Genomic DNA, 19892 nt, shown 5'->3' on the forward strand with positions numbered 1-19892 from the left:
AAAAGTTATCAGATTGATTGGGTTTTTCTTTAGCTAATATCACTGCAAAATGTCAAACTTTTTAAAGAACAATTATAAAGGTAGTACTACAAGATAGTAATCTTATTTAACAAATATTTCAATTAAAATCTATATACAAAACTATATATTAAAAATTAAAATGAAGTATTATATACTGTACCCTAAAAGATATAAATTTTCATGTAAATATATATAAAAGAATTGAAAACTATTTTCATTTGTGAACACCAGTTTAACACAAATGAGGAATCACCTATTAGTCAGACCATAAATTGAACTTCTTTTCCAACTTATACCTTTCTTAATGATAATAAGGAGGAGGAGGAACAGTAAATAATCCAGAATAATTATTTAAAGAATCTTGATGAATTAAATTTGGTTTTTGTTGTTGTTGGTTGTTATTAAATCCATTTCCTCCAATTTTATCTAATTTTTTATCAACTAATGAATTTGAATCTTTTAAATTTAATTGTTCTTTTAATTTATTGTTAATTTTAGTTATATCAATATGATTAATTGATTTTTTATTATTTAATTCTTCAAATTGATCCTTTTTCTCATTATAATCAACTAATGATAATTTATTATTTCTTATAGGTGAAGTACTTAAAGTTCTTTGAGGTACAAAATTAAAATAACCAGAATTTCCTAAACCTAATCCATTATTTCCTGTTGTTGTTGTTTTATTTAAAAGACATGGTGATTGAGTTTGTTTTAAAAATTCTTGATATATACGTGATGATTGTGAATTTTGTTGATGTTCTTGTTGTAATTGTTGTTGATGATTGATGTTATGTTCATTACTACTAAATTCTTGTTCATCTAATTTTGAAGCTTTTCTTGGTGTTGGATGTTTTAATGAAGTAATTGGTATTTGCTGTTTTGTTGGAGTTTCAAATGTATTTGTTGATTCTATTAATGTTGAATTTGAACTTATTGATGTTGATGGTGTCATTGGTGTAGTCATTGATTCTCTTATGGTACTATTATTAACAGATGATGATTCTGATGTAGATTTCTTTTTATTAAATTTAATTACTCTTCTTTTTGGTTTTATTGGAGCATCTTTAGTATATTTATAATAACTATTAGCTTGAATAGTTGAAATATCTTTTAATAAGCCATCTGTTTTTTTATATGATTCATTTGTTAATATATCTATTGGAATACCATTATTATTAGTGGTTGGATTTGAAACTGTAATATATTTTTGTAAATCTGAATTATTTATAGATAATGAATTTAATAAATTTGGATAATTTTTATTAAATTTATCCATATGAGTTCTTTGTATTATATATTTAAATTTTGGAATATTTAAACTCATTGTTTCTCTTGATTTATAATATTGTAAATTTTTTTGTAAATTTTTTGTTGAATAAATTAAAGATAAATCTTCTTCACCTTCTAATAATTTTAAGGTAGATGTATTTCCATTGTTGCTGCTATTACTGTTATTACTACTGTTATTATTATTAATATCAACAGTAACATTTGAAGCAAATTTATTTTTTAATTCATTTATATTATTATCTAAACTTAAATATTTTAAACTTAATTGATGAATTAAAGTTGGTAAAGTTTCTCTAAATAAATCTCTAATTTGTGATTCAATTTGTTTTTGTAAAAAATTTGCTAAAACTTGAACAGTATCAAAAGTTGAACTTACTTTTATACTATCTAATGGATCATTTTTAAAAACTAATGTTAAACCTTTTGATTTTGAAAATACTATAGTACCAATACCACTAATTTTAATATCTGATAATTTTAAATCTAATGGTATAGCAAATTGTTCATTTGATAAAACAAATTGAGGAGTTATAAATTCATAATCTTGATTAATTTCTTGAGACATTGAATTTGAATAATAAATATTTAAAGGATTTGCTTGAACTTTTGTATGTAAAGTTAAATGAAAATCTCCAAAATAATTAATTTTAAATATTCCTCTAAATCTATCTTTATCTAATTCTCCAATTTCTAAAATTTCAAAATCTGGTGCTGTTTTACCAAAATTTAAATCTTTTATAATAATATTTGATGCTAAAATATTTGGAGATTTACCTGAATTTAAAGCATTTGTTAATATATCTTTTGTCCAAGTAGATAAAGATTCAGTTTCTAATGAATTCCAATTAACTTTGAATGACATTGTTGAGAATGATTCAATTGGTTATGTTTGATTAAAAGGTGTTGTAAAAATTGATAGTTGATAGTAGTTTGGTTGTATATCAGAAAAAAAAAATAAACAAATGAAGTAATAGGGGTTTGTGATTATTATTATATTAAATTTATTGCTTAGTAGTTAAGTAGTTCACTTGATACAATTAAAAGATAGTGATGATGTATGAATGAATGATAATTAATGATAATGAGTGATGTTAATGGTAGATAATTCTGTTATCAACCGTAAAAATGTATATAATTAGTATGATTTTCAAAACTTAAGTATCGTATGATGATATAATTACCATTCTTATATTTCTATTCTTCTAAAAATTTTTTTTTTGCTTTTTTTTTCCCTTTATTGCGTTTTTTTCTTTTTGTATTGTAATTGCTTGTACATTGTTTCGCGCAGTTATATTATCCTATTTAGTGTCAGTAAGTATGTAAAATACCGGGATTATAATTTTAATTTACCGTTAGCTGATATACAGAGAAAGATGTGATGAAGTATTAAAGAAGTTATATTTAACCAATGAATATACAGCTAAATCCGAAATATTCTTGAATATGCTGAATCACTGCGTTCACTGCTGAAAGTATGAAAGAATTAACTAGTTGATCAAGGAAGAAGAAATGGAGGAAATTGTATGACGTAAGATTGATAGATCATATGGCTGTATAAAATTATATTTAAACTCCGTAATTAGCCATCTTTGCCATTTCATTTAAAACAAGGGCTGAGTACTACCAAGTGTTATGTAAATTTTTATATCAGCTTCATGTTGAGTTCGATCATTCAATCATGTATCAATAGTGAAACCAACAAATGCTAAGCTGCAAACGTGACTTCGAATTGAGAAATAATTAAAATAACCTCTCCATCACTAAAATTTGGATTTTAGCAAAAAGTCATGAAAGTTTGTTGAAAGTCATTCCCTCTTTCATTAATCTTTTGCTTAACCTTGCATATGGAAATAAGTAAATTCAAATCGGTAAGTGAATTATATTATGGCACATAAATCTAGCTATCAAGGACTTTATTAGTAATGTGTAATTTTAAAACTTTACCATTTATTGTTCTTCTGTTTCTTACCCCAAATTTCGATTTAAATTAATAATAAGTTTCAAAATCCAGAACACAAAAATTTAGAAACAGAAATAAAAAATTGTTTTGATATAAATACGAGAGATTAAATATCTTAAATAAAGCAAAGTCAAATACAAATTAACAAACGTTGTTATCAGTCATCTGGATATACATAGACTATTATTGAGGGCTAATTGGATTAATCAACAAAACATAAAACACGTCAATTTTAAAACCAAATTTTTGCTGCTAGAAACGCGTTCAAATAAATATATATATCATGTCATCTACTCAAATTACAGAAAAAACTCCGAAACTACAGCATCATCAAGAACCAAAACTCCCAGTTTATAATTCAATATATGATTTTAAATATAAAGATTTATTAAATAATATAATAGATTTTGTAAATTTCAAGAATAAAGTAATAATATGTTGTAATACTGCTTTATTGTGTGGATTTACAATCCAACTATTAGAACTACAACAATTATATGATAAATATAAATCAAATGGGTTGGTAATTATAGGATTCCCATGTAATCAATTTGGAAATCAAGAACCAAATGATGAAATTACAATAACAAAACAATCAAAAAAAGATTATGGAGTAACTTTCCCCATTATGAAAAAAATAAAAGTAAATGGAGAAAATGAAGATGATATATATAAATATTTAAAAAATCAAAAATCTGGAATGTTTGGATTCAAGGGGGTTAGATGGAATTTTGAAAAATTTATTATAGATAAACGAGGTAAAGTTGTTGCAAGATTTGATTCTTGGATTACTCCTTTACAATTTGAAAATTATATAAAACAATTATTAGATGAATCGGTGGAAGAAAAACCAATAGAAAATAATTCAAAAGAAAAAGAATCAGTAGAAGATGAGACAAAAAAGCAAGAATCAACAGAGAATGAAACAAAAAAACAAGAATCGATATGAAAGAAAGAAAATGTGACGAATTAGATGACAGCAGAGAGTGCTAGAAGATCTTACTTATTCGTTATTTTTTATATGAATTAATGATTAGAACTAATAATAAAAACAGCTTACAATTATTTTTTTGATTTTTTATTAGTTGAATTAGTAGTATCATTTAATGATCTTTTTTTCCCATTACTATTACCATTTAAAGAAGAACCATTAATTTTTGCTTGTTCATCAGGATTAATTTCTTTTGTAACACAAGCTAATAAAGTTTGACATCTTCTTTGAATTTCATTTGAATTTCTACTTTGTAAAAAAAAATCAAATTGAAATAATGGAGAATCTCTAATAGCATCTTTTATTCTTTCATATAAATTTGGTGAATCAATTCCAAATCTATATAATTGAATTAATAAAAATTTATCTTCTTCTTCTGTAAAAATTCTTCTACTTGATGATTGTGGTGGAAATTTTAATTTTAATTCTAATAATGGGAAATTATATTGAGAAATTTTTCTTCTTAATGCTTCTTTTTGTAATTTTAATTTTAAAATTTTATCTTCTCCTTGTTCAATTTGTGAAATATATTTTTCATAACCTTCAATTTCTTCATAATTTAACCAAAATGCTTTTGCATATTCTCTTATTTCTTCAATAGTTTTATCTGGAAATTTTAATGATATTAATGGTATTGAATTTCTACCATATTTTGCACATTCTCCAATAAATGTATAAAATTCTTTTCTATTCCAATTACCAAAACCCTTTTTCATTAATTCAACTTTCAATGTTTTTTCTTCTTCAGTTAATGGTCTTGAATTATTAATTTCTTCTTGTTCTAGTTTTTGTTCTAATTTTCTTTGTCTTTCAGTGGTTGAATCACCAGATTTCAATGGAACTTGATGATTAGTTTGTTTTCTATAATAAGCTATATCCAATGCATGAAGTTCAAAAACTTTTGATGGATAAAATTGATGATCATATAAATTTAATTGTTTTGGAGGTTTTGGACCAGATTTATTTATATTTGATGATTGATTTCTATTACCTGTATTTAAAACATCTCTATAATAAGTATCAATTGAATAATTTTCTTTACGTTCTCTTTTACCTGGATTTATCCATGCATGGCCAATATTTGTTATTGCTGTTGGTTCTTTTCTTTTAAAATTTTCTCCATTCCATTCATAAACACTTTCATCATTGGTGAAATTTTGTAATGCATTAAGATTTAATTTTGAATATTTATTATTTAATTCTTGAGTTTTTGTTTCTGATCTTTGTAAAATTTCTTCTATATCTATTTCATTAGTTGTATCTTCATCTTTTTTAAAAATATCACTAGCACCATGTTGAATCATATCTAATAATTCATTTTTAGATGCAGCTTTATTACTTTGTTGACCATCTAATCCATTAGTATTACGACCTTGTTGTATAACTAATTGATCTAATCTTAATTTTTGAGTAGCTCTTTCTAAAACTTTTTCTTCAATTGCATTTTCTGTAATAAATCTAAATACTTTAACTTGTTTTGTTTGACCAATTCTATGAGCTCTGTCCATTGCTTGTAAATCAGCTTGAGGATTCCAATCTGAATCAAATATTATAACAATATCAGCAGATGTTAAATTTATACCTAATCCTCCTGCTCTTGTAGTTAATAAAAATATAAATTTTTCACTACCTGGTGCATTATATTCATCAATTGCATTAATTCTATCACTATGTTCAGTTTGACCATCAATTCTACAATATTTATATTCTCTGAAAAAGCAATAATCTTCTAAAATATCCAACATTCTACTCATTTGTGAGAAAATCAAGACTCTTGAACCTTCTGATTTAAATTTTTTTAATAATTGATCTAATATAATCATTTTTTGAGCATTAAAAACTAAATGTTCATCTGTTGTATATGGAGGTCCAGGTTCAACTCCATCAAATAAATAAGGATGATTACAACATTTTCTTAATTGCATTACTATATTTAATAATCTTGTTTTAGATTCCTTTTTATTAGCTCCATTAACTGCATCAATATCTTTTTCTAAAATTTTTTGATATAAATCTTTTTGCATTGGACTCATTTTTGTATAAATATTTAATTCCTTTTTTGGTAATAATGATTTTTCAACATCTGCTTTAATTCTTCTCAATAAAAAAGGTTTTAAAACTTTATGTAATTGTGATATAACTTTATCTTCTTCTTCTTCTTTTTTTGATTCAGATTGATTAAACCATTCATCAAATGATTCATTATCAGCAAATACATCAGGTAATATAAAATTTAATAATGCCCATAATTCTCTTAAATTATTTTGTAAAGGAGTTCCAGTAATTAATAATCTATTTTTTGAATGAAACATACGTATAATTTGTGATAATAAACTTTCTTCATTTTTGATTCTATGAGCTTCGTCTATAACAATATATTCCCAATCAAATTTTTTAAATGTTGATTTTTCTCTAATAACAATTTCATATGATGCAATAACTACATCAAAATCACAAGTTAACAATCTATTTTTTATAATATTTGATCTTTCTTCTTTATCACCTTGTAATACTAATACATTTATTTCAGGTATCCATCTATTAAATTCTCTTTGCCAATTATCTAATGTAGATTTTGGTGTAACAATTAAATGAGGTCCATTAATTTTATGAATAAATCTTAAATAACCCAAAAATGATATAGTTTGTAAAGTTTTACCTAAACCCATTTCATCTGCTAATATACCTGATAAATGATTTTCATATAATGAAATTAACCAATTTAATCCTTGAATTTGATAAGGTCTCATTTGTCCATTTATATAACCAGGACTTTCAAAAAATTCAAATGGTTGTTCAGATGAATTTTGTTCATTAATTAATTCTGCATCTTCTTCTTTTTCAGTTTTTCTTCTTCTAATTGATTCATTTGTTTGTGATTGAGATTGTGAATTTTTATTATTTAAATCATCAACAATTTTTCTAAAAATTGGATCTTTATTTGCTTTAGCTTCGATAAAATGACTAAATAGACTAGTTAAACCTAATAAATATTTAAATCTATTTGATGTTTTTTCTATATCAACTTGTTGCTTTTCTGTTTTAATAAAATATTTATCTGGATTATTTGTAAATTTTATTTGATCTCGATTTTTGAGAATTTCTTCAACATCCAACGAAGGAGTCTTTGGTAAAAGTTAGTAATTAGATCAAGTTAAAACGTGAATTGATAGGGACATACTGTTTCTTTTGAACTCATTTGTTGATGGTGGTGATAAAATAAAGGTTGTAAACTTTTGTGTGAATATTTATTTGGCAGAGAAAAATAAATTTGATTTACAAGACGTGTTGAAACATCGTTAAAAATGAATTGCAACCACAAGTGTAATCATAAACACTGGCTTATCTACATCGTAAAGCATCTTCAAGGACTACAATTGAGCTCGATAATACGATAACTTCAGTTCTATATATTTTATTCTATCTAAAATTTCAAACTTTTATTAACAATCAAACTTTTATGCAACCCACTTTAACTTTTTATCTCCAAAAAACAACCAATGATCAAGAATTGAAAAAAACAAACATTAAACACCCAAACACTCACAAATTACCCAAATTTCATTAAAATTTTCTCTTTTTTCCATCATTTTTATGAATAACATCATCATCATTATCATTTAATTTTCTTTTACCTCTACCACGAGATTTTAAAGAATGAATCATTTTAACATGTCTTTTCATTGAATCTGATCTATAAAAAGCTTTACCACAATCACAAACAAATAATTCATTTCTTAATAAATCACCATATTTTTCTTCTAATTCATCTGAGACAACATTATTTACAAGATGTTGATGTTGAATATGATGTCTTAAATCATTTAATTTTTTTACACCAATATAATTTATAGGACATTCAATTATTGGACATTTAAATTTACGTTTTTTTAAAAAATTTAAACCCTTTAAAAGATCTAATTCTTGAAGCAAATCATAATAATTATCATCATTTTCTGCATATGAATCATTTTTATCTAAATCTGATTCTGCTACTTTAGTAATTTCAAGTGATCTTTCTGAAAATCTTTTTAATACTTCAAATTTAAATTCATCAAAATTCATTTGTTCAATTGGAATAGTGGAGTTTTCAATAGGAGTTGATGATGAATTAGGTGATCCTGATTGAGTTATTGAATCTTCTTCAATTGGGGTAGCCGAGTATTCAATAGGAGGTGATAATGATATAGGTGATCCTACTTCAGTTATTGAATCTTCAATTGGAGTATTTAAATTTGCACTAGGGATAGCTGATGAAATAGGTGATCCTAATTGAGTAATTGAATCTTCTTCAATTGGAATGATTTCTTCAGAATTAGATTGTGAATCTGATTGAGTAATTGAATTTTCTTCAATTGGTGTAATTTCTTCAAATATTGATTGTGATTGAATTTCATTTAATGGAGTTAAAGACTTTGAACTTATATAATTAAAAGGTGAATCTAACTCAATATTTGTTGATTCTTCTGTTGAATAAATATATTCTGTTGAATCCATTTCAAAAATTTCTATATTAAAGGAATTATCTTCTGATGATATTGGTGAAAATTTAGATGTTGTAGAAGGATCATTATTTAAATTTGTTGCAGTTGTAGTATCAGTAACTGGAATAGTTGTTTCAGCATCAAAAATTGCTTGAATTTCATCTAAAAGATTTCTTTTAGGAAATGAAGTTGTAAATTCTGTAACTAATGAATTAAGCCCAATATTTGATCTTGGAATAATATAATCATCTTGAGCATTGTAAACTATTGGTATTGGAATAGTTGTTGGATCGTTTGTGTCTGATGATGATGATAATGAAAATTCAAAAAGATTTTGTAAACTTGAAGTACTTTTGGATTTGTTTGATGATGAAAAATCAATGTTAATATTTGATTTAATTGGTGACTTTGACATTAATTCTTCATCAAGTGCTTGATATGGAGTTTCAATATCATCTGTTTTTTGAGTTTCTGGATGTATAATTATTTCAATATCTGATGAAAAATTAAATGCTGATGGAGTTGTTGTTGTCAAGTCTAAATTATTTAATTCTAATGATTCTAATAAATCATTCATTTCTGTGTTAAATTTTTGCCATTAATTTGTTGAAAGTTTTTGATTGTGATTTAGGAGTATATATGTAAATTTAGACTAATGAAGGGATGTTTCTTATTTTTGTTTAATTTGAATGATTATTCAAATTCTTCTATCTAATACAAAATCAGAGTTTTGATGATTATATAAATACAAAAATTACAATAGAAAAGTGGGGTATCATCTTATAATGTTTGAAATCTGGGGTAAAAAATTTGCTCGATAATATTTAATAACTTGAAAATTTGAATTGTACACAAATAAAAAAGTTTTCCATTTTCAAATTTTAGGTTCTTAAACAACAGAAAAATATATGTATTATAAGTTGAAATTTTCTTCAACCTAGTGATAAAATTAGCTGTTGGTCTACAACTACGTATTTTCGGAAATTTTTCAAATTTGTATAACTAGTAGTACCCAATTATACATAATTTATGAAAATGTAATTAGCCCCTTGATTTAATTATAATTAATTTCTGAAACATATAATATTACACAAAAACAGATCTTTTATACTTGATTTTGTGTAGAGAAAAGTTTAATTTATAAATCATAAATAATAGTACTAACAAATGAATAATTAAATTACACTATTGAAATATGTTGGGTATTTCACGTCTTGTTATGGAACAAAGTAAGAGTAAATTTGGTACTCAAATTAGCTAATGTTTTACATGGATGACTATAGATCAGTATTTTTAATTGATCTCGTAAATGTAGCTCGTAAAATTCAAGTTAATGTTGCAAGCGAATTTATAAAAACCGTTATGATACGTTTGACTGCAGCGAAGTATTTAATACAAGAATTGTGAGTTAAGTTTAAGCCATTAAAATTTATTCTTATTTATGCTTTAAACTTCTTGATTCTTTTGTTCTTAAATACTTTCGGTTAAAAGTTTTGGCTTAGACTATATTTTCAAAATCAGGTCCTTCACTTGAATTTTTCTTTCTTCCATTTAAAACTTTTGATAAAATTTTCATCACTCAGGTCAGATTTTGAAGGGTTAAGCAAAATCGATATATATTAAGATTGTGTGAGGAATCTCTAAAATTGAAAAATCAATGATAACAAGAAGATTAAAACGGCCGTCAAATTTAGTAATTTTTATAATTTTCAATATTTCTTTATATTATCTATCGCAGAAAAAGACCCTTGATACAAAAATCATGGTTGATAGTTGAGTTGAAGATTATTGAACCAAGAAGGCAATAAAATCTGTTAAGCTAGTCGGTTTTGAATGAAAATTAAACTATGAGTTTCGAAGCTTACCAAGATTACCACATAGACTGAATCTGCATGCTCCAAAACGTAACCGATTGAGAAAGAAGAAAATACGATGTTGAAGAAAGTTTAGAATAATGAAAGCAAAGAACAAAGATATAAATAAAACACTAGCAAATTAATGTGGTAACAAATGTTTGGCTCATATTCACAGCAACTTCATACTAAATCTGGTTGGCAGCAACATAGGATCTTACAATCTGATAATATTTTGACAGTTTCGGTTTGTTTAATTTCGTGTGAAAATGAAATGCCATTCTTATAGTATGTCAAAGTATTGCTTTCAAGTTTTTTTATTTAAACTGAACTGATTCTATATAGTCTTATACTTTCGTCATTTTCAATTTTCAGTTTAGTATTACGAGAATTCACAATTCTAATTATCAAATCGGTATTACCAGAACTATATTTCTTAACATGATAAGCTTAAGTATTTCGAATTCGATTAAACAATAAACATCTGCAAAATCGAAAATAAATTTAAGTTCAATAAGCAAGCTATCACTCCAACCACTTCAAATTGCTATTGAGCCAAAATCAGAAGTTGATAGGAACATTAAGAACTGGTATGAAAGGTAAATGGATGATCATCATCATAATGCTGATTTTTGTATCATTATCAATAAAGGATCTTTGACAAGTAATAAACTTGCCTTTTAATGCTCCTTTATTGATGGTAGTATAAGAATCAGCCTCATGTCTATTTTTGCATGAGTGAATACAAAAATTAAATTCATAAATTTCTAGTGAATTGTATTAAATAAAATCTGCTGCTCTACCCCAGTTGAATGAAATTAACTGGTGGAAAAATTCTGTTTATGGGTTGTTGGAAATAAATCAACTAAATTAAAAGTTTGTATAAAATTTAATAAAGTCTTAAACTATCATCCATCTTTGAAGCCTTCCCGGCTAGATTCTCCTTACAATTCAAATCCACACCAATTATGAATACTTCGTGTGGATTCAATACCTTTCCCATAAAATCTCTTGAAAAAAACTCAAATAAGCTACATGAATCTCAATATCCTTCAGAGAATCTGCTCATATTGAAAAAATTGATAACTCAAATTCCTTTTTAGTATTTTGAACTCAACCATCAAGTCCGTTTCAATTCAAATTGAATCATTATGATTTGTCGAATATAGAAGACTCATCCTAGCTTGTTCTCACATAAATCCCTTTGTATTCAGTCAATAATGACTAATTCGGATTAGTTTAACATAATTATATTTTCATTTATTTTAGCTTGTTCTTAAATACATCCCTTAGTATTTGGTCAACATTTTTGACTAACTAAACATGATTATATTTTCATTTATTTTTAGCTATAATAATCACCGGTGTATTATGATTTTGGCATGACATTAAATTCAAAACTTCAGATAACTTTATCCTCGTCATTATGATTTATAACAAACAATTCCATATTTTCAAAGATGGTTTGGACAGCTAAAGTTAAGTCGCGAACTCAAATATGGTATGATGTTGTAATACTCTAAAAATTTATATATATTTGGACTCTAAAAATTTATATATTTTGACTCATTCATTATCTGACCATCGAACTTCGTATAAAAAATAGCCCTAATCCTGGATGATTTAAATAACATCAAAGCAAACCTATTGAATTGTGTATTATATGTTATCTGATTTGTAAGACATTTACTTTTTTCATGACACTTGATGGATTAACACATATAAAAAAAGTAATTGTTGATATATTTTAAGTCCATCAACCTTGTACATTATAACTTTCAAATACTAGATTCAAACCATTAAATACTGTTATTAAAAGATATGAAGTTTCAATGCTAATAAGTGTGAATAATTTGACTTCAATTTATGATTCCAGGTAACTTTTCTTAACTTACTCATTTTTATCTTTTGATCATCGATTGATGTGTTGGTAATATTTCTATCTCAAAAACATCACATAAACTCAAAGTTTTTTCGTTTGATCTGAAAATAAGAGATAAGGATATGGTGTTTGATCTATGAAGATAATACAAGATAATCGAAATTTTGTATTTGACCTTGTTTTTCCGAGATCTAAGATACGAGCTTACAAGTTACCAAAATAATTTTCCGAGATCTTAGATAGTTACAAACTTATAGAGACTGTTAATTTTAGATATAATTATTCAGTATAGCTATAGAAGTAAATAAGTCAAATCTACCATATCCGTCTTAAATGCACCGCCTTTTTTGCATAATTAATTTCTTGTTTAATTTTCACGAATACAAACAATTTATTTTACTATAAAACTACTCAAAATATCCAATTGTAATACCTTTTGAATTTCTTTTCACCTAATTCTGCTTCTTCTGGTTCATAATATTCATCAACATCTTCCCTTTTGTCAACTTCTAAATCTACATCCTTCAAATTAACCCATTTAGTTCTTTTAACTATTTTCAAAAAAAAGTATAAGATTGGAAAGAATGGAAGTAATATATAGGAATCAACCCACCAACCTGCGACAAACGGCTTGAAATATGACCATCCTTGAATAAGTGCCACAATAACATTCAAAACAATACCTGCAATTGGTAAAAATGGATAAAGCCAAGCCTTATAATAAATTTCATCCTTCGATTTATTTTGAGCCCGTAAAGCTAGACGAAATCTGATATGATAGAAACACACCGATGCGTACACGACAAATAGAGCCACTCCCAGTAGGTTTACAATATAACCATATGCTTCCCTGGCTCCTTTACCCTGGTTGATCAATGAAATTAGACCTAAAACATTTGCAAATAAAACAGCAAAATATGGCGTTTGGTAGCGATTCAACTTTTTGAAAAACCTTGGGGCCATACCATGTCTTGCAAGTGCATGTATAGTTCTTGAAGCTGTATAGATACTACTGTTGGCAGCAGATACGATAATTACCACGATAAAGGCATTGATGAGATTGACTCCTCCAGACCAACCTGCTCTTGCAAGAGCAATACTCATTGGACTTTTCAAAGATTTCGAATCAGCACTTAACCTTTCATCATTATAAGGAACTGTAATTCCATAACTTAAAGCAATACCAATATAAACAATTAAAATTCTCCAAAAAGTTTGACGAATTGCCGTTGGAACTGCCTTTTTAGGATTTTTAGTTTCCCCAACACAAATAGCCACAATTTCAGTACCACTATAAAAAGTAGAAGCAAAAGTTAAACATGAAGCAACTGAAGCAAAGCCTCTAGCAAAAGGACCAGGATCATTCCAATAATGAAAACCAAATGCTTTTTGACCTTTCACTCCACCAGCACAATAAATAATTGTAAAAATGTAAAAAGCCACAAGCCCTACTAATTTGAATAACGCTAACCAAAACTCTATTTCTCCAAAATATTCAACTGGAAGTAAAGAAATAAAATTAAAACCCATCCAAAAAATTAAAATAAATCCATATAATGGTACATTGGGGTTCCAATATTGTAAAAGCGAACTAACAGAATTATACTCATTTGCTAAAACACAAACCCATATAATGACATAATACCACCCAACTGCACCACCATATGCGGGATCCACAAATCTCGAACCAATTGATATGAAAATATTACCTTTGGGATATTGAACAGCTAATTCAGCAGCACTTTGTATCATAGTAAACGCAATTATACCCATAACAATAAAACCTATAAGAATTGCAGCTGGTCCCTCAGCTAATGCAGAAGCTGCACCAACCATAATACCTGGTCCAATAATACCTGCTAAAGCCAATAACGATAAATGTCTATCTTTAAGACCTTGTTTAAGTTCAAATTTATCTTTCCCATCATTTGAATCTTCAGAAAAACTTGATGTTTCATCAACGTAACGTCTTGAATTAATCAGTTCAATATTATTCTTTTCTTTAAATTCAGGGGTATCATCATCATTTATTGCATTATCATAGTTATGAATGACCACATCTTCATTCCTTGCACTTTTCTCATTATTGTAATTCCTTCGGTACGAAGAATTTGTTTCATGTAACTCTTGACTCATGGTGGAGATGGTCTGATTTGAATAACAATATTTCAAAATTCTATATAATCTGATAGAAAATCTCGTGCTTTTTCATATCTTTTATATAATTCAAATTTTAAGGCAAACTAGATAAATTGATAGAGAAAAATAAAAGAAAAAAAAAAGCCCATTTAATAACCCCCCTTGCAGCATTAAATAAAATAATAAGTTAACAATCATCAATAATAATAATATGATAATGTTTCGCTTATCTTTGAACCTCAGATTTCCATAATTCAATTCTTATCCTTTGTCTCAAATGTCAAATCATCAAGTTTTGTGTATTCCATTTGCTTTTCTAGTAGAGTCAGAATTTATCTCTCTATTTTCACCCTGTTTGTTTATCATTAACTAAAAATTTCATATTAATTAATGCATAATTTAATCAACTGTGGCTCCAAATGGCGTGAACTTAAAAAATTGAACTAGATCTAAAAAATTTGGGGAAATATTATCTATGCGGTGGAACTTACAAATATCCTTTCCAAATTTGTCGGTTATTCCCAAACGTAGTAGAATTCTTAGATGATCTTTTAGCATCTCGTAAAACATACTATTTATTACTTCAAAAACTTGTAACCAGATAAATCAAAAAGCTTCGTTTAATGTATTTTTCTGTGCTCTTAAAGGTACATTGATCAGCTTGATACTGCCAAGTCTCAGGAAAAGAACCTCGCTTAAAGCTTTTGAGTTTTGAAACGATCATGTAAATATAGAAACGATACTGAGTTAAGAAACCTGGCCAAGAATAAATTTTATATGAGCGCAAGGCAGTTGACGTGATATAATTAAATTGTTTCAGAATAAATTTTCTCGCAATTGGTAGAAATACAAATAAGCCAGATCTAGTGAAAATACTTTGAAAGAGTGAAGTTTGCAACCGAACATGAATTAAAAGGATATTTACTTCTCAAATTTCTCTCATAAAGTTAGGGATTCTCTAATGATGTTTTGAGAAATCAGATTCAAACTTGAAAAATAATATATAAACTTTTATTCGAATATACAAAATCTACTTAAATTTTTTTAGAAAAGCTCAGTAAATAATCATGGAGTGACATTTGAGCTAAAAACAAAATATAAAAATAAACAAAAACAACACAATATATGGTATAAAACCAATCAATAAAATAACAATTGAATTGGTGATCGAAAATAAAAAATTTCAAATCTCAAGAAACAATTAAATAAAATAAGTTAATAAAGCAAAAGCACCAGCTAAGACTGGAATTGATCTAATAAGATTAGCACTTCCTTCATAAGCAGAAAGTGTTGGAGCATGACCAGGACTAATTGATTCTGAAAATGATGCAACAACAGCAACTTCTGTAGTAGCAACCAATGGGCACCAAGTAGTATATGAGGTTTTTCCTTCTTCAACGACAGTCCACCCAGTAGTAACAGCATAAGTTGAGCCTTCTGAAGTTAATGTAATGACGGTAGCTGGAGCTGAGACAACACTTTTAGTAACAGTAGCAGCAGTTAATGGGCACCAAGTTGTATACGAAGTTTCTCCTTCTTCAATGATAGTCCAACCAGTAGTAACAGCATAAGTTGATCCTGCAGAGGTTAATGTAATGACAGTAGATGGAATACTTTGAGTAACAGTAGCAGCAGTTAATGGACAATATGTTGTATAAACCGTATCATTTTCTGTTATGACAGTTAATCCCGTAGTAAATGATGACACTGGAGTACAATGATTAGCACTACATGAAGTTATTGTGACAACAGTAGTAGATGATTTAATGATTGTTGATTCAACTCCAGATCCAGTTTGATTTTTACCAGTTCCAGCACTTGCAATTGGTGTTACAACAGATCCTGATGAAATTGATGAAGCTTTTGAAACAATTGATGAAGCAGATGAAGGAGCAGATGGTTTAGATTCAACAGCAGATTCAGATCCAGCAGCAGATGGTTTAGATTCAACAGCAGATTCAGATCCAGCAGCAGTTTCAGTAGCAACAGAAGCACCAGATAATGAAGAAGATGGGGCAACTCCTCCTGAAGGTTTAGCAGATTCTCCTGATGAAGTAGTTTGAGGGGCATTGAGAGCACCAAATGTTGATATAGTAACATAATCTTCTTCACCACCACCACCAATATCTCTTGTATAACTTAAACTAACAACATAATAACTAGTGAATTCATTTCCAATTAAAGTTTCAGTTGAATATAAAGGAAGATTCCATGGTTTAATAAGTGTATTTGGAAGTTCACCACTTGGAGCAGCAACTTCAGATGTAGCAGAAGAAGAGTCATCAGTTGTAACGTCTGGTCTATTGAGTGCACCAAATGTTGAAATAGTAACATAATCTTCTTCACCACCACCACCAATATCTCTTGTATAACTTAAACTAACAACATAATAACTAGTGAATTCATTTCCAATTAAAGTTTCAGTTGAATATAAGGGAAGATTCCATGGTTGAATAAGTGTATTTTCAAGTCCACCAGTTGGGGCAGGACCTTGTTGAGATCCAGATCCAGCAGCAGCAGCAGATGTAGCTGGAGAAAAGTCTTCAGTAGTTGTGGTTTCTGGTTTATTCAGTCCACCTAATGCTGAAACAGTAACATACTCTTCTGCACCACCACCACCGAGTTCACTGGTATAACTTAAACTAACTAAATATTCTCTAGTGTAATCATCACCAATATCAGTTTTAGTTGAATATAAAGGAATATTCCATGGTTTAATAAGTGTGTTACCAGGGCCAAGCACATCAGTTTCATCATCCGCAGCAAAAGCTAATTTTGAAAGAATGGCAAGGTTTGCAAAAGTTGATAATTTCATTTTCGTTGAATTATGAAGTTGAACGAGTGTAAGGAAGTTGGTCTAATGATTTAAAAAGTAAAAATAATAAATTAATGAATTAAATCATACCTTTTGATCCATATTTATACTTCAATTTTATGAAAATTCATTTGAAAATAAAACCTCGAGAACCAAAAGTTTTTCAAATTATGGTGAATTTCGTAAACGGTTTGTTTAATTGTTGTCACGAAAGTAATTCTCATACCCCATTTGAATATGATCTTTCTTCTGTATATAGCAGGATTGTTGCAAATTTCGTAAATTTGAACATAAAACATTAAATCTAAAAATAGCATCTTTATAAAAGATAATTAAACTCATGCTTTACGAAATTCAAAAAAAGTTAAACAATTACCTAAATTGTCATCTAAGGCTTCAAAATTCATTGAAAACATTGTCAAACTAACCATTCGTGGCGTATAAATGATCGATCTCCAATTTTTTTTGACGTGCCAATGTTTCAATATTTGGAGAAGGGGTGGTTCGTAAACGGTGATTGAAATTTTCTTGATATAATTTTCGAGAATTGGAATCTTTATGTAGGCTAAGACACACATCTTCTGATTTTTATGTATATGTAAAATTGGCGTTGCATCTAATATTGCATTTGATATATAGTTCGTAAAACTCATTCACCGAATTAGGTCTGGTTGAAAACATAAAATGCAATAATAACTCTTTCACGAACATAACCAATAGTAAAGAATTACTCCACTTGAGTTATTTATTATATGCGATTCTACTAAATGTAGGATCTTTGATGATTAATGTGGAGATAAGTTTCAAATAATACAGTCTATTGGTTATTAAACCCATTGATATTTTAACCTATTTATCACGATAATTTAAAATTGATCAGGAAACACTAATTGAAGGTTGGTCTTTTGACCAAATTACCATACAAGTAGTCAGATCTTAAGTGTCTTTCATGAAACCTCTATTTCATGCAAACTTGTGATTGCGATTGTTTGGATCAAATTTGTGAGTTTGGTGTGAATCGCTTTATTAATGGCTCTGATAACCTATTTTTTTTTCTGTTTAACAAAGAGTAATAGATAAAATCTACACGAATTACGTCATTAACGAACAACGGGAGTAATGTATTTCGTCAGGTTTCGAGGTTCAACATGTCTCGATAAAGTCAATCAAAACATGTATCTTCTTATAATTGATTTTTTTTGTTTCAAATTTAAAATAAAATTTTCGAAAGTTAAGTTTAATAAATTCACCTCTTTTCGATCTCGGTAATGAGTAGGTCCTCGATCTCCGTGATGAGTATAAGGCCTCAACTGTTATTTGATTGTGAACCTTCCGTTTGTCCAATCCAAGATTAAGAGACATCTGTGAATCTGTTCAGTTGTTTCAGAATATTTCAAACAACATCCGTGCATACATACAAAAGTTTTGTAAGCCATTAGTAGAATGAAAAAATGGTAATTTAACCTTGATTATTTCAAATTTATCTACTCGATGGTAATGAGTTAATGTAAATGAAACATCAGTTCATTAACAAATAAGTTGAATACTTCTATCATTGAAGCTTGAAAGTTATTACATATTATCTTTTCACATATAACTTCAAAATTTCGCAGAGATGTCAATGCGCTTTGGAATTTTGGTTTCAGTTTCACCAATTTAAAAAATCAAAATTTTTTCTCTTCCATCATTAACTTCAACAACTCAATCACTACTTTAACTAATTGAGAGTATAGAATTAATCTTTAATATATACACAATATATAAGACCAGAAACTGTTTTTTACGATTACTATATTTGTCATTTGTGGATCAAGGTATAGCTCAATATATTTGTCAATATGGCATATAACTTTCAAGAACTTTGCATGTCCTGTTTCTGCTTCCGTTTCTTTTTTCAATAGATTCGAGAATTCTGGTGATGGACAAGATTAAGCTTAAAAATGATGATTTTGATTTGATACTTCCGAATTTATTTGTTTTTAAGATCGTGTGGATCGCTTTGTATCCTTAGAGTGGTTTGATAAACATAGATATGTTTGAGAACCTGATCGGCACCACTACATTCCCTGAAATTGGACAATTTTTAACTCTTCTATCGTACATTCGAATAATCTTAATTCATTATATCATTTATAAACTGTAGTATATTTTTATTCAGCAAATTCTGGTCTTAAGTCTGACCTTCTAGGTGCCTCCAATGGATGTAATTGAGCTAGATATGTTATGGCCCACATTAGATAACACATAGCTAAACCCAATATCACAGATGATCTAAAAACTGTTGTATTTTCCTTTGGTGCAAAGACCCATGCTAAACATGATACAGCAATTACAACCACCAAAACAGCAATAACTGTGTAACTAAGATAAATCATGTTAGTATGTTTCTATACATTGAACCAACGAGAGATATATTCAACATACCCACTCATTAGATTCTTGAGTATGAATGTT

At 27.7% G+C, this 19892-nt stretch overlaps 7 protein-coding genes across 7 annotated transcripts; 1 reads left to right on the forward strand and 6 right to left on the reverse strand. All coding sequences in view use genetic code 12, as the record gives it.

The window, feature by feature from the left end:
* Positions 1–322: 322 nt before the first annotated feature.
* On the reverse strand, positions 323–2176 carry MDM34 (ERMES complex subunit; the record flags this gene model as incomplete). The annotated part of the gene is made up of 1 exon (XM_051756328.1): positions 323–2176. The coding sequence occupies one exon, from the start codon at positions 2174–2176 to the stop codon at positions 323–325; it is 1854 nt and encodes a 617-aa protein (XP_051615401.1).
* A 1381-nt stretch (positions 2177–3557) lies between these two features.
* Positions 3558–4223, forward strand: GPX3 (Gpx3p; the record flags this gene model as incomplete). Its single annotated transcript, XM_051756329.1, has 1 exon — positions 3558–4223. One exon carries the CDS (start codon positions 3558–3560, stop codon positions 4221–4223), a length of 666 nt encoding a protein of 221 aa, XP_051615402.1.
* A 113-nt stretch (positions 4224–4336) lies between these two features.
* On the reverse strand, positions 4337–7464 carry KGF55_001724 (chromatin-remodeling ATPase; the record flags this gene model as incomplete). Its single annotated transcript, XM_051756330.1, has 2 exons — positions 4337–7390; positions 7447–7464. The coding sequence occupies 2 exons, from the start codon at positions 7462–7464 to the stop codon at positions 4337–4339; spliced, it is 3072 nt and encodes a 1023-aa protein (XP_051615403.1).
* Positions 7465–7829: 365 nt separating this feature from the next.
* On the reverse strand, positions 7830–9326 carry RME1 (Rme1p; the record flags this gene model as incomplete). Its single annotated transcript, XM_051756331.1, has 1 exon — positions 7830–9326. The coding sequence occupies one exon, from the start codon at positions 9324–9326 to the stop codon at positions 7830–7832; it is 1497 nt and encodes a 498-aa protein (XP_051615404.1).
* A 3569-nt stretch (positions 9327–12895) lies between these two features.
* On the reverse strand, positions 12896–14620 carry AGP3 (Agp3p; the record flags this gene model as incomplete). The annotated part of the gene is made up of 1 exon (XM_051756332.1): positions 12896–14620. The coding sequence occupies one exon, from the start codon at positions 14618–14620 to the stop codon at positions 12896–12898; it is 1725 nt and encodes a 574-aa protein (XP_051615405.1).
* A 1204-nt stretch (positions 14621–15824) lies between these two features.
* On the reverse strand, positions 15825–17438 carry KGF55_001727 (uncharacterized protein; the record flags this gene model as incomplete). The annotated part of the gene is made up of 1 exon (XM_051756334.1): positions 15825–17438. One exon carries the CDS (start codon positions 17436–17438, stop codon positions 15825–15827), a length of 1614 nt encoding a protein of 537 aa, XP_051615406.1.
* Positions 17439–19588: 2150 nt separating this feature from the next.
* On the reverse strand, positions 19589–19870 carry KGF55_001728 (H(+)-transporting V0 sector ATPase subunit e; the record flags this gene model as incomplete). Its single annotated transcript, XM_051756335.1, has 2 exons — positions 19589–19799; positions 19863–19870. 2 exons carry the CDS (start codon positions 19868–19870, stop codon positions 19589–19591), a joined length of 219 nt encoding a protein of 72 aa, XP_051615407.1.
* Between the last annotated feature and the right edge of the window lie 22 nt (positions 19871–19892).

Source organism: Candida pseudojiufengensis (genome assembly GCF_024610245.1).
Source record: "Candida pseudojiufengensis strain CBS 10847 chromosome Unknown scaffold8, whole genome shotgun sequence".
Taxonomy (NCBI): Eukaryota; Fungi; Ascomycota; class Pichiomycetes; order Serinales; family Debaryomycetaceae; genus Lodderomyces; species Lodderomyces pseudojiufengensis.